The sequence below is a fragment of the Salvia miltiorrhiza genome, chromosome 5 (assembly GCF_028751815.1).
Source record: "Salvia miltiorrhiza cultivar Shanhuang (shh) chromosome 5, IMPLAD_Smil_shh, whole genome shotgun sequence".
Taxonomy (NCBI): Eukaryota; Viridiplantae; Streptophyta; class Magnoliopsida; order Lamiales; family Lamiaceae; genus Salvia; species Salvia miltiorrhiza.
Window position 1 is genome coordinate 16,727,198 of NC_080391.1, and position 24,870 is coordinate 16,752,067.

The 24,870-nt window shown below is 34.8% G+C and overlaps 3 protein-coding genes across 4 annotated transcripts; all 3 read left to right on the forward strand.

The window, feature by feature from the left end:
• Positions 1–8,041: 8,041 nt before the first annotated feature.
• On the forward strand, positions 8,042–10,337 carry LOC130986401 (transcription factor bHLH75). 2 transcript variants are annotated; one of them, XM_057909797.1, is made up of 6 exons: positions 8,042–8,512; positions 8,624–8,743; positions 8,858–8,923; positions 9,038–9,106; positions 9,203–9,283; positions 10,137–10,337. In XM_057909797.1, the coding sequence occupies exons 1-6, from the start codon at positions 8,165–8,167 to the stop codon at positions 10,137–10,139; spliced, it is 687 nt and encodes a 228-aa protein (XP_057765780.1). In that variant the 5' UTR covers positions 8,042–8,164; the 3' UTR covers positions 10,140–10,337. The 2 variants fall into 2 exon arrangements, with proteins under 2 accessions (XP_057765780.1, XP_057765779.1); XM_057909796.1 differs by lacking the exon at positions 10,137–10,337 and adding an exon at positions 9,583–9,818 and having other exon boundaries at positions 8,043–8,512.
• A 1,472-nt stretch (positions 10,338–11,809) lies between these two features.
• On the forward strand, positions 11,810–14,658 carry LOC130986402 (pectinesterase-like). Its single transcript, XM_057909798.1, has 2 exons — positions 11,810–13,368; positions 13,735–14,658. The coding sequence occupies exons 1-2, from the start codon at positions 12,495–12,497 to the stop codon at positions 14,379–14,381; spliced, it is 1,521 nt and encodes a 506-aa protein (XP_057765781.1). The 5' UTR covers positions 11,810–12,494; the 3' UTR covers positions 14,382–14,658.
• Positions 14,659–23,011: 8,353 nt separating this feature from the next.
• Positions 23,012–24,157, forward strand: LOC130986403 (transcription factor MYB62-like). Its single transcript, XM_057909799.1, has 2 exons — positions 23,012–23,284; positions 23,349–24,157. Exons 1-2 carry the CDS (start codon positions 23,122–23,124, stop codon positions 23,885–23,887), a joined length of 702 nt encoding a protein of 233 aa, XP_057765782.1. The 5' UTR covers positions 23,012–23,121; the 3' UTR covers positions 23,888–24,157.
• The last annotated feature ends 713 nt before the right edge of the window (positions 24,158–24,870 follow it).

Genomic DNA, 24,870 nt, shown 5'->3' on the forward strand with positions numbered 1-24,870 from the left:
TAATATTTAATAGAAACATTCTATTTTTCGACATTGGCACCTTGGCAATAAGATTATTTTTGTCATCTCTTATTGAAAGGTTATAATCTCTCATGTGAATATCATAACCTTTCTCTAAGAGTTGTCCCAAACTCAAGATATTATTTTTCATATTGGGCACGTAATAAACATTGGAAATAAATTCATGATTTCCATTCTTCAAGCGGATTAAAATTTTTCCTTTTCCTTTAACTGGAATTTTAGATTCATCACCAAAGGAGACGTTGCCACTTACCGACTCATCGAGCTCCACAAACATATTTCTTTTCCCGCACATGTGATTGCTAGCACCAGTGTCGAGGTACCACGTGTTATCTTGTCTTCCAGCTTCTCCTTTATATGCCAGAAGCACACTACCAATATCTTGATTCGTACTTTCGGCGTAATTGGCCTTCTCTTCAATCCTTACTTTTTCACTTCTGCACTCGGAAGCATAGTGCCCAAATTTATGGCAATTATAATACTTTATTGAAGATTTATCGTACCTCGACTGCGGGTTGCTCCTCCCCCGACCATTTGTAAACTCCTTTCTTTCACTACCGTTGACGAAGCCCCCTCGTCCTCGTCCACGTCCACGACCTCTTCCTCGATCTTGACCTTGACCACGTCCTCTCCCGAATTGTCCATGACCATTGCTCGAACCTTCTTCTTTTTCTTTCGGGCTTACTTGCAACTTTAAAAGTTGCTCTGAAATTTCTTGCTTTTTCTTTTGCTTCTCCTCATATGCTTGCAACGACCCCAACAAGAGATCGATCGTCATCTCCTCCAAATTTTTAGTTTCTTCAATCGTCACCACAATGTGCTCAAACTTTGGGGTTAGTGAGCGCAATATTTTCTCCATAATTCTTACATCCTCCAATTTTTCACCATTTCTTTTCATTTGATTAGACACCGCCAAGACTCTTGAAAAATAATTCGAAATCGATTCGGACTCTTTCATATGTAAAGACTCAAACTCTCCTCTTAAAGTTTGAAGTCGTACCTTTTTTACTTGCTCCGCTCCTTTGCACGCGTTCTGGAGCTTCTCCCACGCTTCTTTGGCGGTACTTGCATTCGAGATTTTCTCGAAATCATCGTCCCCTAGCGCTTGATAAATGAGACAGAGAGCCTTTTTGTCTCTCTTTCTCGCGTCTCGCAATCTATCCTTTTGTTGTTGGGATAGTGCGGCCTCGTCATGCGGCTCCTCGTAGCCGTTCTCCACGATCTCCCAAACGTCGTGGGCTCCCAATAGCGCCTTCATCTTGATGCTCCAATTGTTGAAGTTGCTCTTGTTGAGCATGGGGACTTGAAACGATTGTAAATTCGCCATACCACAAGTAGAATCTTGTGGCTTTGATACCACTTTGTTGGAATATAAAGGAAAATTTGGCTAAATTTGGAGGATAGAGAATAAGTGTGTAGTGTGTGAGAGGACGTGTGTGTGTGTAAGTGATATGAGTGTGAATAAAACAAATTAAAGTGGGAGGATTTGTGAATGTGTGTGGACGTATGTTTTGTAAAAGAAAGTTTTAGCAATAGTAACCACTTTGTTTTTTCTTCACAATACAAATGCACACATATATATAGTGGCATAGGTCGGTGATATAGCTCACCATTTTAGACTAGTTAATTAATTTTAGCTACTAGAATAGTCTAGGACTACTCATTTGCTAGAATAGTCTAGATAATTAATTAAATATCTTAGGTTCTAGATTTTTCTACTTATTTCCTATATTCTAGATATTTCTTTACAAAATATTTTACTTACAAATCAAGTTTATATTTCAACAAATTCTGTATAAAGTGGGTAACTAAACTCCAAAATATAGTGAAATCAACAATCTCGTAGAATGTAATTCTCAAAAAAACAATCTCGTGGAATAACAGAACTTCCTCAACTTTAAATAAGGCACATGCCACGTTGTAAGTGTTTATAACTATTAATTTAATTACATTTATTAATAGGGTTAATTACGCTAAAACTCATGAATTTTGGGTCAATTTCCAATTTTTTCATGAACTTTTTTTTAACTGAAAATTCCCTAAACTTCGAGCTGACATGACAATTTTTAGGCATTACGAGCTGACATGGCGCCTACTTGAATTGAAATTGACACATGAAAAATAATAAACAAAAAAACTAAACGTTTTTTAACCTAGGGTTGTGCCCCCTTCGCGTGGTGCCGTCACCTGACATCGCTATGCCACCACCCTTGGTCTGTGTCCATCTCCTATCCACCCGCCGACAGTGTCGCCGGCGTCGCGCCACTGCAAAACCAGCACCGCGCGAGAACGGGCAACAGAAACATCGTTATTTCACACCTTCGTCGCTGCACTGCATCTCCGGCGTGACTTCGCCACTTCTCACACAGCAACAACGCCTCACAACGGTGAATGGAGACTAGAGCCGCCAGAACAACCGTTCTCCTCACCGTAAGGGCCGTCTGCGCAAGTCCGGTGAGCGTGCCCTAGCTCGCCCACACTATACTATGGCAGATTTCGGCATAATCGTTGCCCCTCCACGGCGGTCGAGCAAGCCGAAGTCGTCGGAGTGACTCCAACCCTCGACGCCGAAGGGCAGCAGGCTGCTGTTGCTGTGAAAGATTTGTCGGAGCTCCGGTCGTCAAGTTTTCGGCTGGGAGGCATGGTTGGGGGGCTCAAAACGACATCGTTTTACCCCGACTAAACGACGTAAAAAGACGTCATTTTGGTTTCCGTCCGGCGATGCCATGTCATATTTCAGGTCACTTAAAATTATACAATAATTAAAATTATAATTTAAAATAGAGGTTCTATTCTCGACGTTTGGCGATCTCCTCACACATTTGCTTATGCATGCTAATTGAATCAGCCCCATTTGTTGAGGGCAATAATTTGGACGTCGGCTACGTCGCGCTTCGTTGTTGATATATTGTCGAGCTTTTCAATAACATTTCTCATTACATGGACTGATGGACATACTTTCCCTTCTCCGAGGCCGATGATGACCCAACCTTTTTATCTTTCCATTTGTTGTGCTTTGCCGTCTTTTGGCCTATAGGTCTAGTTGTAATGCTCGTATCGGATGATGTCGTTGTGCACCCTCTTTAGAAATATTCTTCGCGCGCTTCGTCGAATGGATGTTTTGTTGATAGAGGCGAATCGTTGAGATTTGCGGATGATGCGCTACGCCGCGAAGTATTTAAATTCCGCTCCGATGTTGGTTTGAAATATTTCTTGGGCTTCTTGGATGATTTTCTCATCATTCATACCGCTCCCCCAATTGCTTCATCATTTGTCATAAACTGCCTCTCAAACCTTCACGTCCTTTTGCACGTTGAAAGTGCAACTTGATTTGTTTGGTGTCGAGCGCCACAATGTCGGAAAAACGAGATCATATTGAAGTGCTTCATGATTTCTTCCAAATAGATGGATCGACACCCTTGACAGCATTGAGGGTCGCCTTGGCCCATAGTGAGCAAATTAGCTCGATTTCTAACGGGGTGTGTATTATCGTCTTGGGGAGTGCGGAAATCAAGGCGACTTTGTCATCTTGAACGAATTGAGTTTCGTTCAAGTTGATAGTCTCAAGACCTTGAGAGTTGAATGCATTGGAGGTTTGAGAAAACAACGAAAATCAGAGATGAGAAGAATTTGAGATCAATGGCGAATTTGGTTGGTTGAAGAACCAATTATTGAAGTCATGTTCCATTTTTTTTAAAGAAAAGAAAGAACAAGAACAAAATTTAAATTGGAAGAAGAAGAAGAAAAAGAAAGGTAGAAATAGAGATTTAGATGTGGTGTGGAAAATGAATGAAAGTAGGAGGTATTTAATTATAAGAGAAATTAAATAATAATAATAAATTAAAAAAACAAAAATCAATTAATCGAATAAAAGAATTTAAAATCCATGTTTTTTTTAATTGACACATGCTATACATAAACTCCTTTGCGCTTGGCTCGCAAATATGAGCCCTTGTTCGAGCCCGAAGGCGCGGCAATGCGATGGAGCTCGCCGAGGGCGGGCTCGAGCCTCATTATAAATGCTCTAAGTGTGTATTTAATATTTTATTTCAAAATTGTTTCAAAAGAAATATTTTATTCCAGAATTTTGCCCCTATATATCGAAGATTTTCCTGGAAAAATGGAGCAAATACGTTCACAATTTTAAAATATCAATTGAATACATAACATAGAATACTCACTTTTCTACGTAGTTTCTTTATTATAGCATCCAAATTAAACAATATTTGAACCGTTTGAATTCATCGAGATATCATTTTAATTAGTTTGTCTTTTATTTTAATTATTTTGTCTTTTATACCTAAATCATTTGGAGATGTGGATAACATAATTCACCTAATATCTATGCACACACAATATCCGATATATATACGGAAAATGGACTAAATAGGCAACCCTATCCATTAATTCCGCTAGATGACCGTCGCTACTACGACGAAAAGAATCAAGCGATCATATTTGACACCAGACTAATAGAGCATCCATATTCTAGCTCTGAGTAAACTCCTTGCTCAATCGAGTGGGGGACCATTTATAAATAAGCACTTTATATTAGAGATATTAATCCGTTTACTCATATTTATTAATATTGATTTTTATATTTTTCATTTAATTTAAATCACACCAACTTAAATAACACAATTACATCAAATTAAAATTGCATTAATTTAAATTACATAAAATTTAAAAAAATAAACCATAGCCTAAATAACTATATATATCGGCCCTAGAGATCCGAAACGTGCTCGATCAAATCATGTTGGAGCTTGGTATGTATCTATCTATCTCGGAAAATTGCATCTCTTTGCACGTATTCCTCGAAGCTAGGCGGGGTTTACTGAATACTCTCTGTCGAGTCACTACTAGACGCCCCGTGTCCTGAGTCGTCATCTTTCCAGTGGATAGCTGCTTCACATTCGTTCTCCACAATTTTCAGTAACTATATATATATATATATATATATATATATATATATATATATATAGGGGTGGGCTACCGTGAGAGCACATCTTAAAATAAGAAATAAGAGCAATTTTTAATGTATGAATTTTATGTAGAACACGTATGAATTCGCTGTATAAAGGTATGAATTGTGAAAAATAAATTTTTGTTACCTTTGGGATTCGAACTCATGACCATAAATCCATCCAACATGATTACGAATCAACCGTAGATCTTGATGATCTAAGGGCTGAAAATGATTCTTATTTTATATCTTAAGAAATGCTCTTATTTTAGCCCTCCCCTATATATATATATATATATATATATATATATATATATATATATATATATATATATATATATATATATATATATATATGAAGAGGTTCTAATAAAAACCTCTGTTAAAATGAGAACTAGGAACCTAATCTTGACCTTTTAAATATTAGATCTAATGGTTATGATTTAATCAACAAAAAAACTGTGCATCTATTATATTTTATTGTGCACTTAAAAAATATGCAATTTATGCAATTGAAACCAACAATGCAAAATACTCAAGCAAATCGAAATTGTGCATCTATGCAATTGAAACTGTGCATCTATGCAATCGAAATTGTGCATCTGTAGTTTAATCTCAGCCCTCTATTTTATTTAAATCAATGGCTTTAAATTGGTTCCTAGTTTTCATCTTAAGAGGGGTTTTTATATTAACCCTACCCTATATATATATATATATATATATATATATATATATATATATATATATATAGGGTTAGGTTCAATGAAAAAGGCCTAAATGTAAGAAAGAAGAGAGAAGTAATCTAATCCGTTGATCTTATCTAATCTAACGGACATGATTTATTCACGCCATGTTCAACGGATTTTTTCGTTGAACATTCGTGAACATATACAATATTTTTGGGGGTTCTGGGTTTCGACCCCCATATGTTCAACGAAAAAATCCGTTGAACATGGCGTGAATAAATCATGTTCGTTAGATTAGATAAGATCAACGGATTAGATTACTTCTTTCTTCTTTCTTACATTTAGGCCTTCTTCATTGAACTTTAGCCTATATATATATATATATATATATAGTCATTGGATTTCAAAATTCTGATTTATTTTATTTTTTTAATTAGGTGCGTGCAGTTCAAATCACGGTCGAGCCTTACTCATATCTTCGAGTAAGACTTGAGTAGGCTTGCACCCACATTGGCTTACTCGTCGAGGGGCTTACTCGAGTAAGCCCCATCGACGAGCACGATGTGGATACTCTAAGCTACTAATTCAATCATTCAAACAATATATATATATATATATATATATATATATATATATATATATATATATATATATATAAGTGTTTGATTTGAGTAATAAGGTACAATTGAAAAAATAATTTAATTTAATTAAGTGTTTAATTTGTATGATTAGATTCATAATGGATAACTAGTCTTACACTCTTATTATGCAATTAACTGATTATTTATTACTCCAAAGTTGGATATATAAATTATTTGATCACTCTTCAATTCCATCAATCTTATCTATCTAATCACCCTATTTATTGAGTTGGAGAGTCTAACCTAGTTATACGATGGAATTGATTGAAACGACGATGAAATTTTGTTGCTAGATTTTTTATTAGTGTATATATTAATGTGTGTATGTGTATCTTATATGTATATGTATTATGTAAAAAAAATTATACTCCCTCCGTCCACAAAAAATATGTCACTTTACTTTCAGCGAGTTTTAATAAAATGTGAGTGAAGTTGGTAGTGGAGTAAGGGTCCCACTTTAAATGTGAGTGGAATGGTGTGGACCCTACTACTAAAAATGGATGTGGCATATTTTTTGTGGACGAACGAAAAAGGAAATTGTGGCATATTTTTGATGGACGGAGAAAGTAATAATTAATGTGTTGTGTTAGCTTATAGCATCCACAATGGAGAGCTTCCTCAGAGACTCTATAGAGATGAGCCCCATCTTAAAGTCACCCCTCGACAATGAGAGGTTCTATAAGGAGCTCTATAAATTTTAATACCATTTTGTAAAAATAATGCATTTCAAGATTAAAATAAATAATGAATGTCAAAATCAAAATTTTTATTAAATTTAAATTCAAAAATTACAAAAAAAAATTTAAAAAAATTACTAATTAAAAAATACAATTAAAACTATTTGGAAACATACATTTTGAGTCTCGGATAGAAGAGTGTAGACTTTTCTATAATGTGAAGTGCACTATAAAAGAAGAAACTATATTAATTTTATTTTGTATTGAAACCCACATACAAAAAATGTAGATTTCTCTACAATATGAAATGCACTATAAAAAGATAAGTTACATTCAATAATTAAAATTAAAATTTAAATTATTATTTAATATTTTTTTAAAATAAAATTAAAGAAGCACGCGCTCCACACTCTTTTCTTAGAGCCTGCTCTATCCATCGAGCCACCTCTCAAGCCCCAAGCACGACAATAGGGCAAAGCTCGCCGAAGAGCTAGCTTAAATTGCTTGATCGAGCCTCGCTGTGAGTGTTCTTAGCAGTGGTGGTTCCTTGATATGGTTTAAGATAATCTTACACATAGTTGTGCCTAAATTAGCGTTAAGATAGTCTTACACATATTTGTACCTAAATTAGTGTTATTTTATTTCTACAAAAAGCAATGCATTTTATACATTCTATATAGGTAAGAGTCATATCAAATCACGTATCAAGATATTCTTGACTATAATCTCATAATATAATGCCAACATAGCAATAGTGTGGTCACCGCATTACTCAACACACACCATAACTACCCCTTTAACAAAATTCTTCACCATTTCCGAAAACCGAAGGTACAATTATCAAGAATCACAACACAACTTTGGATACAGTCATACTTAATCAAACAAAGAGCAATGAATGGTCCCACTAACTACATTAATGAAATTTATTATGGTACAACCACGAAATCACATCCACACATATTTCCAATTATTTTTTTTCTTTCAAGAAAAGGATAAACAACAATAAACCCTCTCACTTACACCCAATAGTTAGATGGGCCAAAAGCTAGAATCTGTTATTGAAAAAAGCTGAAAGTTACATTTCATGAGCACCAAAAACTTATATATTTCACCTCAATGTGACACCTATGATCATATATATAACTAAGGAGTATTTCAAATTCCAATTTCATGGAAGATTTTAGGCAGAACCTCCTTAAACCTTCTTTCTTACAAATGAATAATTCATCAAACCTAGAACTCCTCAACAGCTTGGCCTCATTCGAAGGCTTCAATGCTAACACAAGCAATATTCATGGCACCATGTCTTTATCCAATGAAGAATTCTCCAATCATCAAACTCAGCTCCCAATTTCTTATGACGATGAATACCTAAGATCGATTGGGCCTAACGGGCCGGTGTTCAACCCGATGATGGCCCATTTCTTTCCACCGGGCCACGGATGCAACGACATGAACGTGATGAATTCATCTCCTGATGCTGCCTTTCTTGCACTCGACAAGGTTAACAAAGCACAGGTATATATATATATATATGTTATTCTTAATTATGTGCAAGAAAGAAAGAAAGAAATGGTCTTTTGTTTTCTAACATTAAATAGTACCGTTTTCTGCTTGATTTTATGAAAGAATAATGGTGGGAAGAAGAGAAAGAGAGTTAATGAGAGAGAATCTCAGAAGCCTAAAGAAGTTGTTCATGTTAGAGCAAAGCGAGGGCAAGCCACTGACAGCCACAGTTTGGCTGAAAGGGTATTATTTGTACTATTCTATGATTTTTTTATTCATAATTTTGCAGGAGTGAGATTTTGTTTGAAGTTGACAATATTTGTTCTTATTTTTTGTTTCTTTGTGTGTTTGAACTAGTTAAGAAGAGAAAAAATAAATGAGAAATTGAGATGCTTGCAAGATCTGGTTCCAGGGTGCTATAAGGTAATTAATTAATAGTATGTGAATACTTCATTCAATTTAGTACGTTCAATGATCATGTTTATTCTTCTAGTTTATGTTAAAATAATGAAATAAGTGAACATTACTTGTCTGCAGACGATGGGAATGGCTGTGATGTTGGATGTGATAATTAACTATGTACGGTCGTTGCAAAACCAGATTGATGTAAGATACTATTCTACTAGTGTATATATATGTATTGATTAATCCATAATGAAATTTGTTTTTTCTGATTAATGTTGAATTTTCTTTTGTATTTAGTTTCTATCCATGAAGCTGTCCGCAGCAAGTTTATTCTACGATTTCAACTCATCTGAAGCTGAAGCCATGGAGGCACTACAGGTGAATCAACAATATAATATATATATATATATATATATATATATATATATATATATGTGTGTGTGTGTGTGTGTGTGTGTGTGTATCATACTCTCTCTCTCTCTCAGTGATTTGTGATCGAAGTTATTGATGATCTATTTCAATGCAGACACACTAAGATAATTAGATTTCACCCATACCAATCAACTGAATAGACGTCCAAGTTTCCTTGTTTATTTAATTCATTGATAAGTTGACTTATATAACATCTTGTCCTAAAATTTTGAAATGAATATCTATATATATATATTTGAATATAGGGAAGCACTGCGTATGAAGGTGGGCAAGCGATGGAAAAACTTGTCGGAGACGGTTATGGAGGAATTTCCCAGTTCCAAAATTGGCCTCTTTGAATTTGAGTTTTGCATTCTCATCATTTATGTTAAGATCGAGATGTTTTCTCCATGCACACACATGCAATACCAATATTTGCTGCTCTTATTTTCAAAATAAAAGAAAGAAAAAAACGAGAAATGAGATTGACTCTACAGTATCAGCCTCTCTCTATAAATATATATACTAGCTAGTATATGTTTGCTTGAAAATCTATCTCTCGAAAGGTAAACTTTGCTACACATTTATATCTCTTTTTAATCATATCAAGAATCAACAGTATTGATGCATTGAATTAATGTGTGGTTGAATCAAATTAAGTATATATGAGAGAGATCGAGAATCTTGATTGTTGTGGAATTGTCCAAATACTAAGGTGGCCTAACAGATTAATTAATTTGATGGGTATGAGTGTGTAGAGGTGGGGCGCATGAATTTGACATTCATCAACTTATGTTACTTCACTTTCATGTGCATGCAGTGAAAATAAATAATTTAGGGACATTATCCGATCCACTTCGACCAACGATGGTTTTGCATCCGATCCATTATAGAAAACGATATCCATTTGGTAATCAAGGATCCATCTCAGGCCCCGCTCTTACATTTATATATGGACAACCGCAATTCGTGTAAAATATCTTAATTCATTTAATTTTATGCATGCACGAGCCTTCATTTATGATCAGCAAAAAATTAATTTCAAATAAAAAGTCCTTTTCATAATGACTAGCAAAAACTCATAATTGTCAATAACGTGTAACTGCACTCTATATAACCAATCCAGTAGCTTTTTTCCCAATTTTATCTTTCTTAAAAGACAATTAATAATGATTCTCTGTTTCCTGTGGACGGTGTTTGATTAAGCTTATTTTAAAGAGTTTATAAGCTATATATTGAAGTTTATAAAATGTTTCAAGAGCTTGATTATAAGATGTAGTTTCTTAAGAGCTATAAATTGTCAAGTTGTTTGAATAATTGAGCTTATAAGCTAGATAAGTAATTTTTGGTCAGAGAGAAAAAATCTTTGTTAGAGAAAGAAAATCAAAGAGAGATAAACCTGAGAGGGTATATGATGAAAATGACAAATTATAGTTCAGTAATATTTATAAGCTCTTGAAATTTATTTTTGTGTGAGCTTATAATTAAGCTCTTGAGAGGTACTATAAGATTTTGAAAAAATAAGTTGTGGTAGAGAAACTTACTTTTCGCTAGCTTTTAATTAAACTCTTAAAATTTATATTCAGAACTTATAAGCTACTCCATTTAGAAGCTTATTTTGTTAAACATTTTAAAAAAGCCTATTAACTCTTAAACAACTTATAAATTGTTTTAAAGAGCTAATAAAATTAAGCTCCGCCAAATATCCTCTCAAACCTCTATTTAACTTATTAGTTGGAGTTAAGCATCTTAGTGCTTGGTCGTCAGTAGCTTGCAACTATACAAGCCAAGAGTTGGTCTGCAATTATATGGTTTAATTTTTCCTTCTGATTTGATAACTTTTGTGAATTAAGAAAATTCTTGGAGGAGGCAATTATAGTATTTTTAATTTAGGAAATATGTCAAAGTGCTTCTAATATTAATTGGTTTAATTTCTTACGGTTTAAAAGTATTATTTAGATTTTCGAGCGTCTTTAATGTTAGTCCAATTTTCATATATGAATCAAACGGTTTTTTCAGGTCGTGGAACTCATGTAGAATTAAAGATAAAATAAAATAAAAATATCTAGATCAAATGGATATATATTCATGTGTAAGACTAAATAGTTAATCAAACTTTATTTAATTTAGAAGTACGAAGTTCTTGCTTTAAACCGAATTCATTAGTCCGGATAATATGTAACTCGGACCCTAATTTTCCTAAAAGAACTTACTCGAAACAGAAGAAAATCATACACTAAATTAAGCAATTAAATAATACAGTACTACTATTCTAAAAAAATAATAATACATGTTCTCAAAAAAATAAAAAAAAAATAAAAAATAATACATGAGTACTACAAAGAGTTGTTCAAGAGCCCAGCAGTTTATTTCAAGCCTACCTAAGGTGAGCCCATGCCCTTCTTTAGTGAAAAGGCCCAAATTGAATATATTTATGGGCTCAGTTCTACATTTCATATATTTTTCTGAGCCCAGTTACTAATTAAGTAATTATTTCTGAGTCTCTACCCCCCCAAATAATTTATCTCATTTACTTAAACTTTTCGATATAAAATGTTAAGAATTATTAGAATTTAAGCTTATTCGGAAGGATAATGATGCAGGAAACAACAAAAATAGCAGGTCTAAACTGAATTTGGTAATATGCCAAACAAGAAAAGCTTGTTTTTAATTGAATTTGGTAACATCACCAAACCTTACTATATACGTTTGGGATGTTACATATGCATTAAATATATAGTCAAAGGTTTGCATTAAAATAATGGGGTTACAACGCGACTAAATTTAACAAAGCTTATTAATATGTCGTCACATATACGTTTTCCCTAAATAAAATAGCATCTATTGCATAATAATGTACTCACAAGGCGGGAAGACAAGACACAGTGTCACCTGAGGTGTGGTTAACGTTAATGTTCAACATTTTTCTGTTATGCAACTATTTAATTACTATTTTTATTTTCTTGAGTGAACTTTTTATTATTTAAATAACGTACATATGATATATAACAATTCATTAATGTGCATTAAATACACACTTATGTTTTTCTATTTGTTGTAGTATTTATTATTTCCTCGGTGATCAGTTCCAAACCCTTATAAAACCCATTCTACATCACCTTTTTAAGTCAATTCCCCTATAAATCTCTTGCTAGACAAAATATTCGATTATTAAATTATGGGCATGCACAACATGACGACCAAGCCCATTTTTCTTTTGCCTTTGTTATTAATCATCTCAACATATACGATTTCCGCGTCTAACACCTCACTTAATATTCAACTATTCGACAAAACCACCCTAAACGGAAGCCTACACGATCTACTCGACACGAGCCTTGGGGAAACTTTAGCCCAAGCTCAAAATGCTCACCAACTCATTTCAAATATGAATCTAAGCTCCTTCAACGATGATCGAGCCAAAACGGCTTGGAACGATTGCAGATATCTTTACCAGGACGCGATCGATCAACTCAATCGATCCATCGCCTCCATAAACAATCGACTCGATGTGCAAACATGGTTGAGTGCGGTAATGGCCAATCAAGAAACATGCCAAAATGGATTTCTTGATTTTGGATTGCCCCCTCTCTCCTCACAATCCTTCTATCTCCACCTAACTAATGCTAACATGTCCAAGTTCCTTAGCAATGCACTAGCCATCAATAAGGCCATATCTTCAACATCGTCCTCAGCTAAGGAAAACAGAAATCCACGTTTATTAGCCAACGATTTCCCTCAATGGGTTTCCACCGGTGATCGGATATTGCTCCAATCTTCCGGTAACCCAGGAAAGGCTGCCGATATTGTGGTGGCGCAAGATGGTTCCGGCAGTTACAAAAATATTTCCGAAGGCTTAGTTAAGGCTGCCACCATGAGTGGAACCAAGAGAATTGTTATGTATGTCAAGAGGGGGATTTACAAAGAAAATGTGGTGGTGGACAAATATTTGAAGAATTTAATGCTAATTGGAGATGGAATTGATGCAACTATTGTTACCGGCAGCAACAATGTCCAGAATGGCTACTCAACATTTGGTTCTGCAACGTTTAGTAAGTTAATTATTAAGTATTTCAAAATATTTATAGTAATATTCAACCCAACTTTAAATATCGTCAAATATGGTTGAGTTCAATAGAGAATTATTTTTTTATTCATTATGATTTATGAACAAATCTATTCATTTTACGAACATACCAACATAAGTAATGAACAATCGTATTTAGTAAAAATAAAGAAAAACTCGCCACCAGCAGGATTCGAACCCTTGGCAAATTGTTGTTCATATGGTACATTGATCTGTTCATTAAAATTATAGATCTGTTCGTTTTATTTTACGAATTCTCTATTCTCCACAATATTTAGCTTCTCTGTTGAACCCTTCTCTCGTCAAATATTTATAGTAATATGCAATGCAGGCGGACACGGTAACGGCTTAATCGTCCGTGGCATGACGTTCGAGAACACGGCCGGAGCCGAGAAGCACCAAGCGGTTGCGGTGCTGTCGACGGGCGACAACTCGGTGTTCTACCAGTGCAGCTTCAAGGGCTACCAAGATACCCTCTACGTCCACTCCAACCGCCAGTTCTACCGCGACTGCGACATCTACGGAACCGTGGACTTCATCTTCGGCGACGCAGTGGCCGTCATTCAAAACTGCAACATCTACTTAAGACAACCTATGCCCAAACAAAAGAACACCATCACAGCCCAAGGCAGAACGAACCCCGACGCAAACTCCGGCATCGTCGTCCACAGATCACGCGTCACGGCGGCGCCCGGGGAAGCTCCCGTGGAGAATTACCTGGGGCGGCCCTGGCAGTTGTACTCGAGGACGGTCTTCATCATGTGCATCATCGATGATTTGATTGCGCCGGCGGGGTGGCTGGAGTGGGAAGGAGATTTCGCTTTGACCACTTTGTATTATGGTGAGTATATGAACACCGGCGGCGGCGCAGATACCAGTGGGAGGGTGAAGTGGCCGGGATTCCACATCATCGCTAGCGCCGGTGAAGCGGCGGAGTTCTCGGTGCAGAATTTCTTGGCCGGAGATCGTAAAGTGTGACAGCAAATTGGTAAGAGTATATAAGGTGATCTGAGGAATCAAAACAGCTAAGAAATCAGCCGAATAATTCTACTAAAGGATATTACCCTTGAAAAATGATTACAACAGTTTCTCTATATGTAGAGATGTTTGCTGAACTCTCTAAGAAAGGAAACATCAAACATTGCAAATTCTATTTCTGGGTAGGAGAGAGACTGAGAGACGATGAAATAGCGGATTTTTCTTCTTTCCGGTTGTAATTTCTAATCTCAAGTGAATTTAGTGAAAACCTTTTCTTGACCCTCAGGCATCTTGCCGAACAGTGTAAATCTTATGTTCTTGATCGTTCATTTGTTTCTTTTTATCGTGTGTATATATATATATAGATATGGCGATCTTAAAACACAACAAGTAGCGTTGTCTATGGATAACAGTTGCATGATGACTTTGGTGAAGTTTGACACAAAGAAGTTCACAGGGAAATAAGGACTTGATCAGGCTGTGGAGGAGCAAGATGAAGTCCCTGCTGATCCAACAAGAATTGACTGGTTCGTTGAAGGGCGACACAAATTTACTAGAAGCGCTCTCGAATGAAGAAAATGCAAGATTGATGGAGAAAACATATAAGAAAACATGGAATGGAAGAATAAACAAGCTTAAGGTGTGCGTTTACTTCGGTTGTAACATTTTCATTCGAAAAAGATGAATAAGAAAAAATGAGAAAATATTATCATTTTTTTTTAATCATATGTTTATTAGAGATGAAAAAAATTAGAAAATGTTGGAAAATATTTTCACACCCCTATCTTAGGATAATATTATCCAACATTGGAGAGAAAATGAGTGAAAAGGGGTGGAGAAAATTTTCCATAATAGTAAACATGTGAAAATGGTGAAAAATAGGTGAAAATATAATTTTCCTCCCCTTTTCCATTAAAGTAAACACACACTAAAAGAATTAGAAATCCAACACATGCGGCAGAAGTTGATAATGCGCAAGTTTTGAATGTGGATGCAGGTTCTTCTCTTGGAGATTACTGGACTTTGAATTCGGAATGTACGTTTCACATGTGTCCTGTCCATATAATTAAGTCTTGGTTTGTAGACTTAAAGATGGCAAATCTTCGATATGTGATATTGGGAAATGATCAAGTCTCTGTGCAGTGAAACTTCAAGTTCATGATGGATCAATTAAGGTGCTAACTGAGTAAGGTATATACTTAGGGTGTGTTTGCTTTTTATACCTCTAAATAGAGGAATAACAAAAATTTACGCCTTTCAATGTCTCCTTTCTTTTTTCATATTTTAGACAAAAGAGAAGTTTACCATTTTTTCTTCCTTATTTTCACTTCAAGGAGTGCTAATATTATCACTCCATTTTGGTAGGATAATATTATCCCTCCTTGAAGTGAAAATAAGGAAGGAAAAATGGTGAACTTCTCTTTTGTGTAAAATATGGAAAAAGAAAGGAGACATTTAAAGGTATAAATTTTTGTTATCCCTCATTTTCTCATCCATCAAAGTGAACGCACGCTTATAATCTTAAAAGAAATTAGATATCCCTTGCCATGTTAAAATTTATGGCGTGTTAAATGGTGTTTTACACGTTGTTAAGGATAAACTATTATGAAGAGAATTAGGAAACACATGTTGTACTACTTGTTAGCTAAAACTATAGTTAGTAAATCTAATTAGAAATAATGAGCCTAGAAAGGAAGCTATGAGTTGCTATGAGAAGAAGCAATTGATTCAAGCTACGATTGAGGAGCTTGAATCATTAAGCAAAAATAATTAATACTCCTATTTTAGTATTAGTTGATAAATTAAATCACAGAGATGTATCAGCTATCTTCAAGAAAAAGATTGAGGTTACTAATGAAAAATATATAGTTCATGGTATAAAGTCAGACCTGTAGCAAGGGAATTCACACAGAGGAAAAATGCTGATTTTATTGAGTTATTTTTCCCGTGGTTAAGCAACTCTTCAATTAGGCTTTTACTTGCCATTGTTGAAAAATTGAATATATTTTATGAGGACAAAGGAAATAATAAGAACCTTTTTTTTTTCATGAGGCATAAAGTAATAGGAATCCTGATAACAGGAAAAATAGTGCAACTTTCCATGATTCTTATTCCCTAGTTTTCATAAGTACTCCCTCCATCCAGCTTTTACTAGAATAAATATTTCCTTTTTTCACAGTCCCACATTTTGGTATTTATTTCTATTTTTAGTAAAAGTAGCTGAGAGTCTGAGACCCTTACCCGTGTTTAATTATAATACACTCACATGAAAGGTGAAACTATTATTCCATTCACAATACACTCAACTACTTTGTTAAAATCTGTCATTCTCAAATGGATACTAAAAGTTGAGATTGAAGGAATATTTTTTTCCTCATTCTTAGGATTCTTACTTATTTATGTATTTAATATTTTTTTATTTTATTAAAATTTAAACTATTTTATTATTATTATTATTATTATTATTATTATTATTATTATTATTATTATCTAAGAAGCATGGGGACGGATACGTAATATGGAAACAAACAATACGATACAGGGATGTAAATACGTCATTTTTCAAAGAAACATGATACGATACGTCAAAAATACGTTTTAATTTTTTTTATTTAAAATATATTTCATATATATTATAAATTCATAATTCACCAATAATATAAGTAAAACATTACTAATTCATAATAAACTTAACCAAATAGCAAATAAAACATAGTCTTAATAGTTAATACTTAATAAAACACACTAAAATGTTAGCCCTCTTCATTCATCATCATCTTCCTCTTCTTCTTCCCTCATATCTTCATAGCTGTCAATATACAAATTAAAACTAAATTAAATTTCAGTTCAGCCTGCCTATATTTAAATTGAAATCACCCACCCATTAACACCCACTGCCACTGCCAAATTGAAATAAATCCAACAATGAAATCAACAACCCACCACGGCCAAATTGAAAGAAATCGACCCACATCCATTATAATTCGACTAAACCCTAACTCCCTAAGTTAATTTAAATATCAAATTAGAATCCTACCTGGCTGTAGTCGACGGCTCCAGGCGCGCAACTGGCGGACTGCTCTGGTCGCGACGGCGTGTGGGGCGGCGTAGCGGCAGCTGAAGGCGGTGCGACGGCGTCGTGGTCTGGTCGCACATCAGAGGAGAGAAGAAGATGGGCGAAAGTTTTCAGATTGTGAAGGATGGAGGCGTGCAACTAGGGTTTCAGGTTTGAAGTTTTGAAAAAAAAAACATATTTTAAATTGGTCAAAACGTATTTGACCGTATTTAAAATGTATTTTTAATTAAAAATTCTAGGCAAAAAATACGTCACCGAGGACGTATTTATGACGTATCGTCTCCAGGACGTCCCCGGGACGCATACGTCCAGCAAACTGACGTATCCATGCTTCATCGATTATTATTATTATTTTTAGGGGGTTTGACAAATAAAGTCACAAATTATTTTGAATTATAATTTTAACGTGACTTTTGAAATGTGGCGAATTAAGTTACCACATTTTTCGATTTTTTAATTTTGACCCCCGATTATTTTCGGTCAATAGATTGTTGAATTGGAGTTTACGTGGATTATCTCGCCATATAATATTTGTGTTACAACATAGTTTGCAATAGAATTGTTAAATATTGAAAGATGGTGTGCATATATATGATACAATCACTTTATAACATGAGAAAATTTTGTGAAATTGTACGAAAGGACATTATGAATAAGATAATAGTTTTAAATATTCTTAATTTTTATTTTAAGTAGACGACTATATGAATAAAATAAAGATTATGAATAAAATCATTCAAAGGTATTTATGATATACTGTGTCTGCGTTGATACACGAGGTCAAGCCCAAACCACCTCACATAAAGCCCAATATTTTCTTATTAACAAAGCCCACGCCCCACATATTGACGCATTTTATGAGCATATATACTTCTTATTAAAACAAGAAAATACTTTTCTTGTATTAGTTAAAATTATATTTGTACATAATTGTTTGACATTCATAAAAATGTGTAGAATAATTTTTTATTTTTATTTTTATTAATTAAAGGGGGGTTAAAGTACAACCATTAAAGGGGGCTTTCACATCGTCAACTTCTTGGCCCCAAATTTTTGAGTCATATGATGATTAATTAGGGAACCTTTTACTATTTAATGAGCACAATGTGGGTATAGAATTGCGATTCTGTTTGTTGGACAACTGAGGAAATTCATAGAGCAGGGTATATAGTATTAAAGAAAAAACTAAGACACAAGCAAGATTCTTCTTCACATTTCACTTTCATTTAACCATGTCCAAAATCAATGCACCGTGTACTAATCGTGATCGTGACATTTGAGGTTGAAATTTGATCTACACATGCGATGCTCATAGATTCGACTTGAAAATCGAACCCGATCACAATAAATAAATAGGGCTTTTAATTTGATCAAATAGGCTCATAGGCCTTACATTAATATACTCCATGTCTAAGCAGTAAAGGGTTAATGTCTAAGGCTAAAAGTCTTGAATTCAAGTTCTATGTGGCGCTATCATTTAATTTCCTTATCTAATATTGTAAATTTATTAATATATATATATATATATATATATATATATATATATATATATATCAAGTAAAATGCTTAACATTAGGGATGTCTGTTCAGCCCGAAACCTGTGGACCGACCCGAGTAACCCGATAAAATTAGAGGGTTAGGGTTGAAAAATCGCAACCCGATTATAAATCGGGCTAGCCCGTTCGGGCTGGCGGGTTGAAGCGGGTCAGCCCGTTCGGCTATTGTTTTTTTTTAATTGAATTTTAAAATACTTTAGAGTTTAGGCCTTTAAGGTTTGACCTGAAACTGAAATTTTTTCAGACTCACTAGTCACTAGCGCACCTCCGGCCTCACTTCAGCCATTCTTCCTCTACCGCCGACCGATCTACCACCTCCAGCCACGCCGCCGCGCATCCACTCCCACCGGGCAACCACGCGGCCGCACCTCTTTATATATTAAAGATATATATTTCATATCTTTAATATCTATGTATATTTTATATATTATACATTAGATCATTAAGAATAATAAAGTACAAATGATAATTTTATTTTTACGTCTTTAACCTGGTTTAGCCCGATGGGCTAGCTCGAAACCTGAACATTTAGGGTTAGGGTTGAAGATTTACAACCCGAAAAAATCTCCAACCCGATTAGCCCGCACCCAATTAACCCGGAATCCGATAGGACTAGCCAGAAAATTCGGTGGGCTGGCCCGATTGACATCCCTACTTAAGATGTCCCTCTTAGTACATTTAAATGGTGCAAATTTTACCGCCTAAAAAAAAATTAAAATGCAAATTATAGTCTGGAAGTACTACAAAAAAAAGTTTCTATTAGTGACATGAGGCTTGATAGTTAATATTCGTGTCATAAAAATTAGTAGACATTTAAAAGTGTAACTATTAGTGATTAGCTACATCATCAAATGTGTAGCAGCCCGACTCCAGACTTGACGGTTGTCCCCACATACTAACACGAGTCTTTTCTAGCGTGTTTTGTCCTCACTCACACGCTCCCCGAGAAACTTCCCAGGGGGTCACCCATCCTGGAATTGCTCCAAGCTAAGAACGCTTAACCTTTGAGTTTCTTCCATGTGGGCACCAGAAAAGAAAATGCATCTTGTTGATATGAGTAGCACCTATCAAATCATTTAAGCTCTTCTCGAATATGCAGTCTCATACCTACATATTCTCATAATCCCTCTCGTTCGGGTGTGTTTCGGTTCATCCCTGCGCCCCTCCGCTTTGAAGTCTTAATCGGAGCCGCTCCTTGTCCGTGCCTCTTTGCACCGGCGATCACTCCGTACTTCGTCCTCGGGCGTCTCAAAATGTCACTAATTTTTATAACACACATAATAGCTACCAAGCCTCATGTCATTACTCATTAATGATTTTTTTTTTTTTTTTGTGAAGCAACAAGGTCTAGGATTTAAATCCATTAGTCCTCTCCCAAGTTAAAAGTAACTAAGATATTTAAATTGTATTCTCGTTTTAACTTGAATATAATAAAATAAATATTTAGGAAAATGCTTGAAATCAAAGAAATACTCCCTTCATCCCACGAATCTTGACACGTTTAGTTTCGGCATGAGAATTAAGGAGTTGTAGATTAGTGTTTTAAGTGTGTAGTTAATAAAGTATAAAAGTGATAAAGTATGAGAGATAATGTAATAAAAGTGATAAAGTTAGAGAGATAAATATAATAATTATTACATTATTTGGAAATGTGTCAAGATTCGTGGGACAACCTAAAAAAAAATGTGTCAAGATTCGTGAGACGAAGGGAGTAACTTTTAGTACAAATTAATATGACCAGAATTCTAAAAAAGAAGCAAATGTGGCTAAAATTTTATCGAACTTTATTCAAATCATGATGTCGTATTCTATAGCTAAATAATTTTCAATTGCAAGAATTCCTTCAAAAAAAAAGTTCAATTGCAAGAAAGAATGTGGTAATTTGATCGTTCAAGCACTTAACTTCGAAGAATACCAGAATCTTAGGACAAATAATTTTCTTGCTATATACGAAAATTACGAGAAAATAAAAAGATCCTCACAGTACCATATACCAAAGCGCAATACAATAGTTAACAAATTCTATTTAGTTTTGAGTGGATTAGAAATCAAGAAGATTTGCATTTGCAAATGAATCTTTTATATTTTATAAAATGACATAGATTTTGGTGAAATTGGCATAGGAGAAATCGAAATTATGCTCTAAGGAGACATCACTGTCTTGAAGCACAATCTTGGAATCTATAAAATACTACTCTCCCATATTTTTGCCGCCCTGCTCATCAAACGGAATAATCCCACGTTTTCTGTTGAATAAAATATAAAAGAATAATCCATTCTAGTCAAGCACGTTTCTTGCTATAGATTTTCCATAGCAAACGAAGCGAGAAGGAATCATCCCATTAAAATAAGACTTCATTTTCAAGTGCTCCATTTTCTTCTCTCCCATTTCTCTAGGCATTTTCTTTGTTATTTCCTTCCACTGTTCTTTGTAATTATGATAAAATGCTACTCTCTTACTCCCTCCTCCTCCGTCCATGAAAATAAATATGAAAAGCGCGCTACTAGTTTTAAAACAATTAATTTTTTATTTAAAAAGTGAAGAAAAGATTCCATAAATTAAAAAAAATAGAGAGAATACGTGAGAGAAAGAACCTCACAAATTAAAAAAAAAAGTTTTAGGACATATTGTTATAGACCAATGAAAATGACAAATTATGACATATTTTTGTGGATAGAATGAGTATAACATATCTTTTTATAAAGCTTTCGAATTTTTTAATCAATCTGTAGTGCTACTTACAGTAATTAATGAGATTACTCGTCATACCAACTTAAAAGAGTAAATATTTTGAACTTATCGTACAATCTTGATCAAGCAAAGTAAAGTCTTGGTGTAATTGGTAAAAAAAAATTATGTTTGAGGTTTCTTGGTCTCAAAATCTCAGGTGAAAATGGTAAAATTGGAATGCAATCTAATAGTACTTGTCATGATGCTGTCAGAATCTGAATGTAAATGTGGAAACTAATTAATGACAAAAGAGATCCTCTTTCTTGTTCTAAGTTTGTTTGCTAAAACTGTTTTTTTCTTGAAACACAAAACTCACGACCCATAATTTGGTTTAACCGTTTACTTGAATATATTCCACAACACTACTCCATCCGTATCAAAGACCTTTTGTCCTCCTACTATCACAAAAGGCATCTTTTTAAGTCGCATCACAACTTAAAATTAAACTTGCTTTTGAAATGTTACGAGTTCGAATCTTACACACTCTTCAATTTTGATGTGATTTTGGGATTATTATACAGTTGCACAACTCATTCATAATGCTATAGATGCTAGGGGTAACGAGCAATATTATTTAATTTCTAATTAAGCGAAAAAAAAAACACCCTCTTCAATGAATATTGGAGTCAACTCACGCCATCTTCTTACGTAATCTCTTCAAAATTCCATGAACTTAGATGCTCACAAAAAGATGATACTCTTAGAAGGTGTTTGGCTAAACTTATTTTAAAGAGATTATAAGCTCTTGGAGCTTATAAGATGTTTCAAGAGCTTATAAAATGTAATTTTTAAGAGCTTATAAGTTGTTAAAGTGTTTGGATAATTGAGCTTATAAGCTAGAGAGAATTTTTAGTTAGAGAGAGAAAATCGAAGAAAAATGAACTTGAATGATATATAATGAAAATAATAAATTATAGTTGAAAAATATTTGCAAAATGATTGTTGCATATGAGATTATAAAAAAATAAGTTGAAGTAGAGAAACTTATTTTTTGGGGAGCTTATAAGCTCTTGGAGCTTATAAGATGTTTGAGGGCTTATTTTGTCAAACATTTTGGAGGAACTTATAAGCTCAGCCAAACACCCTCTTAGTTCATTGCAAGCGCCGACCATCTTCAAAACCAAAGAAATTTTGAAAATTCTATGTGTTATTATTATAAAAAATTTGAAAAACAAAATAAAGCCATTTCACTTGGAGAAAACCTCGAAAATGGGCTCCACTTTTTTCCTCTTCTTATATAATTAAAAAATTAATCTGGTTAGCAACTAGTACTATAAAACCGCTTCCGTCTCTCTAAACTCCACCAAACTTCACTTGAACAACTCAAACAAAATCTCTGTGTCTCTCTCTAATTTTCTTTTATTGTGATAAATAATCATGAGTAGTAGTAAAGATAAAATCCCTAAAAGATGCAGCAAATTCGATGAAGACGGAAATGAGCTGAGAAGAGGGCCATGGACACTAGAGGAAGACCATCTCCTGATTGGACACATCAGCTCGCATGGGGAAGGCCAATGGAACTCCTTAGCCAAATCTGCAGGTACACACACAAACACATCCGATCTTAGTGCGCGAGATGTAAATTTATTTGGGTTGAATTGCAGGGCTGAAACGAACAGGGAAAAGCTGCCGATTAAGATGGCTGAACTATCTGAAACCGGACATCAAAAGAGGAAACCTTAGCCCCCAGGAACAGCTGTTGATCCTGGAACTCCATTCGAGATGGGGAAACAGGTGGTCGAAGATAGCAGAGCAGCTGCCGGGAAGGACCGATAACGAAATAAAGAATTATTGGAGGACGAGAGTGCAAAAGCAAGCCCGGCAGCTCAAGCTCGATTCCAACAGCACCAAGTTTCTAGAAGCCGTCCGACTCTACTGGATGCCCAGACTGCTCGAGAAAATGGAGCAACACAAATCACCTTCCTCCCAAACTCCCAATCTCGCCCCTTCGCACAACCCTTTTCTACCCGACATGGAAATAATTTCTACTTCTGATCAGCTCTCCTTTGATGGGTACGGCATGCAAGAATCGGAGTGCCACGCGGCGGATGTTGATTGGTTCGGGGAGGAGATTGGGATGACCTCTTTTTGGAACAGCGATGAGTTGTGGCAGTTTCGGAAGGTTGATCAGTGTGTAGATTAGATTGATAATGAGATGATCATGCTGTTAGTGTACAAAATGGCTCTTGTTTTTGTGGTAGGGCCAAAAACATCTACTCATTACCTATATATATATATGTATCAGTGTTTTGTTAAGTTTATATATGTATGTACAGTGGTTCTACTTAATTATATAAGCTTTTGATGATTTGATCTTACAAAGGATTCATCGTAAAGGTGATGAGTAAGGTAGTGCAATGTATCCTCCATTCTTGAATATATATATATATATATATATATTCTTATTAATTAAGGTGATGATTCCATGTAAGAAACAGATTTCCTATGTTGAAACATGCGACATACTGTGCACGAGATGACAACCAATTAAGAACTGAATGCTACAACTTTTTTTTTCACTTTTCAATCTCTTTTCTCATCTGGAAAATCAATGGTAGATTGACTAGGAAGTATTGAAAAGCACAGAAAATTAGAGCGCGGTCAATTCACGGTAACGTTGTTGAAGTGACAATTTGAAAATGATGAAATGTGTAGTCTAATCATATTCTCATTCTGTATGCGAGGGAGACGTTTCAAGACGATAAATTGCGTATCACTTTTTAAGATGGGGAAGTAATTATAATATAGTGTAAGCGAGAGTGTGGAGGAAGAAAAAAGAACAGTATGTGTTTGCCTTAAGAGCATCACTAACGCATTACTCGAGTGCCTACTCGAGTAGGAGTATTGCACTCGAGTAGGGCGTTGCAGGTGAGTGCTACTCGAGTCTTCCAGTATGCACGAGTAATTTCCTTTTTTTTTTTCTTTTTTTTAATTCTCTTCTCCTCTTTAAACATTTCTCTCTCCTCTTTAAAAACTAAAAAAATCAAGTAGGCTATCAAGTAACTCCAATGCAGCATTACTTACTCAATAACACAACCACTATTAAGTAAGCTATCAAGTAAGCCCATTGCGGATGCTCTAATGCCCAAGGCCAGAGGTTTTAATTGTTTGAGCAATCCAAGTCTC

Bases quoted from the DNA above. Each gene is read 5' to 3' on its own strand.
- LOC130986401 (XM_057909796.1), top strand. From the start codon at position 8,165: ATGGAAGATTTTAGGCAGAACCTCCTTAAACCTTCTTTCTTACAAATG. The intron at 8,744-8,857 runs GTATTATTTGTA...TGTTTGAACTAG, and splicing joins GCCACAGTTTGGCTGAAAGG to TTAAGAAGAGAAAAAATAAA. The intron at 9,107-9,202 runs GTAAGATACTAT...TTTTGTATTTAG, and splicing joins CGTTGCAAAACCAGATTGAT to TTTCTATCCATGAAGCTGTC.
- LOC130986402 (XM_057909798.1), top strand. From the start codon at position 12,495: ATGGGCATGCACAACATGACGACCAAGCCCATTTTTCTTTTGCCTTTG. The intron at 13,369-13,734 runs GTAAGTTAATTA...TATGCAATGCAG, and splicing joins ATTTGGTTCTGCAACGTTTA to GCGGACACGGTAACGGCTTA.
- LOC130986403 (XM_057909799.1), top strand. From the start codon at position 23,122: ATGAGTAGTAGTAAAGATAAAATCCCTAAAAGATGCAGCAAATTCGAT. The intron at 23,285-23,348 runs GTACACACACAA...GTTGAATTGCAG, and splicing joins CTCCTTAGCCAAATCTGCAG to GGCTGAAACGAACAGGGAAA.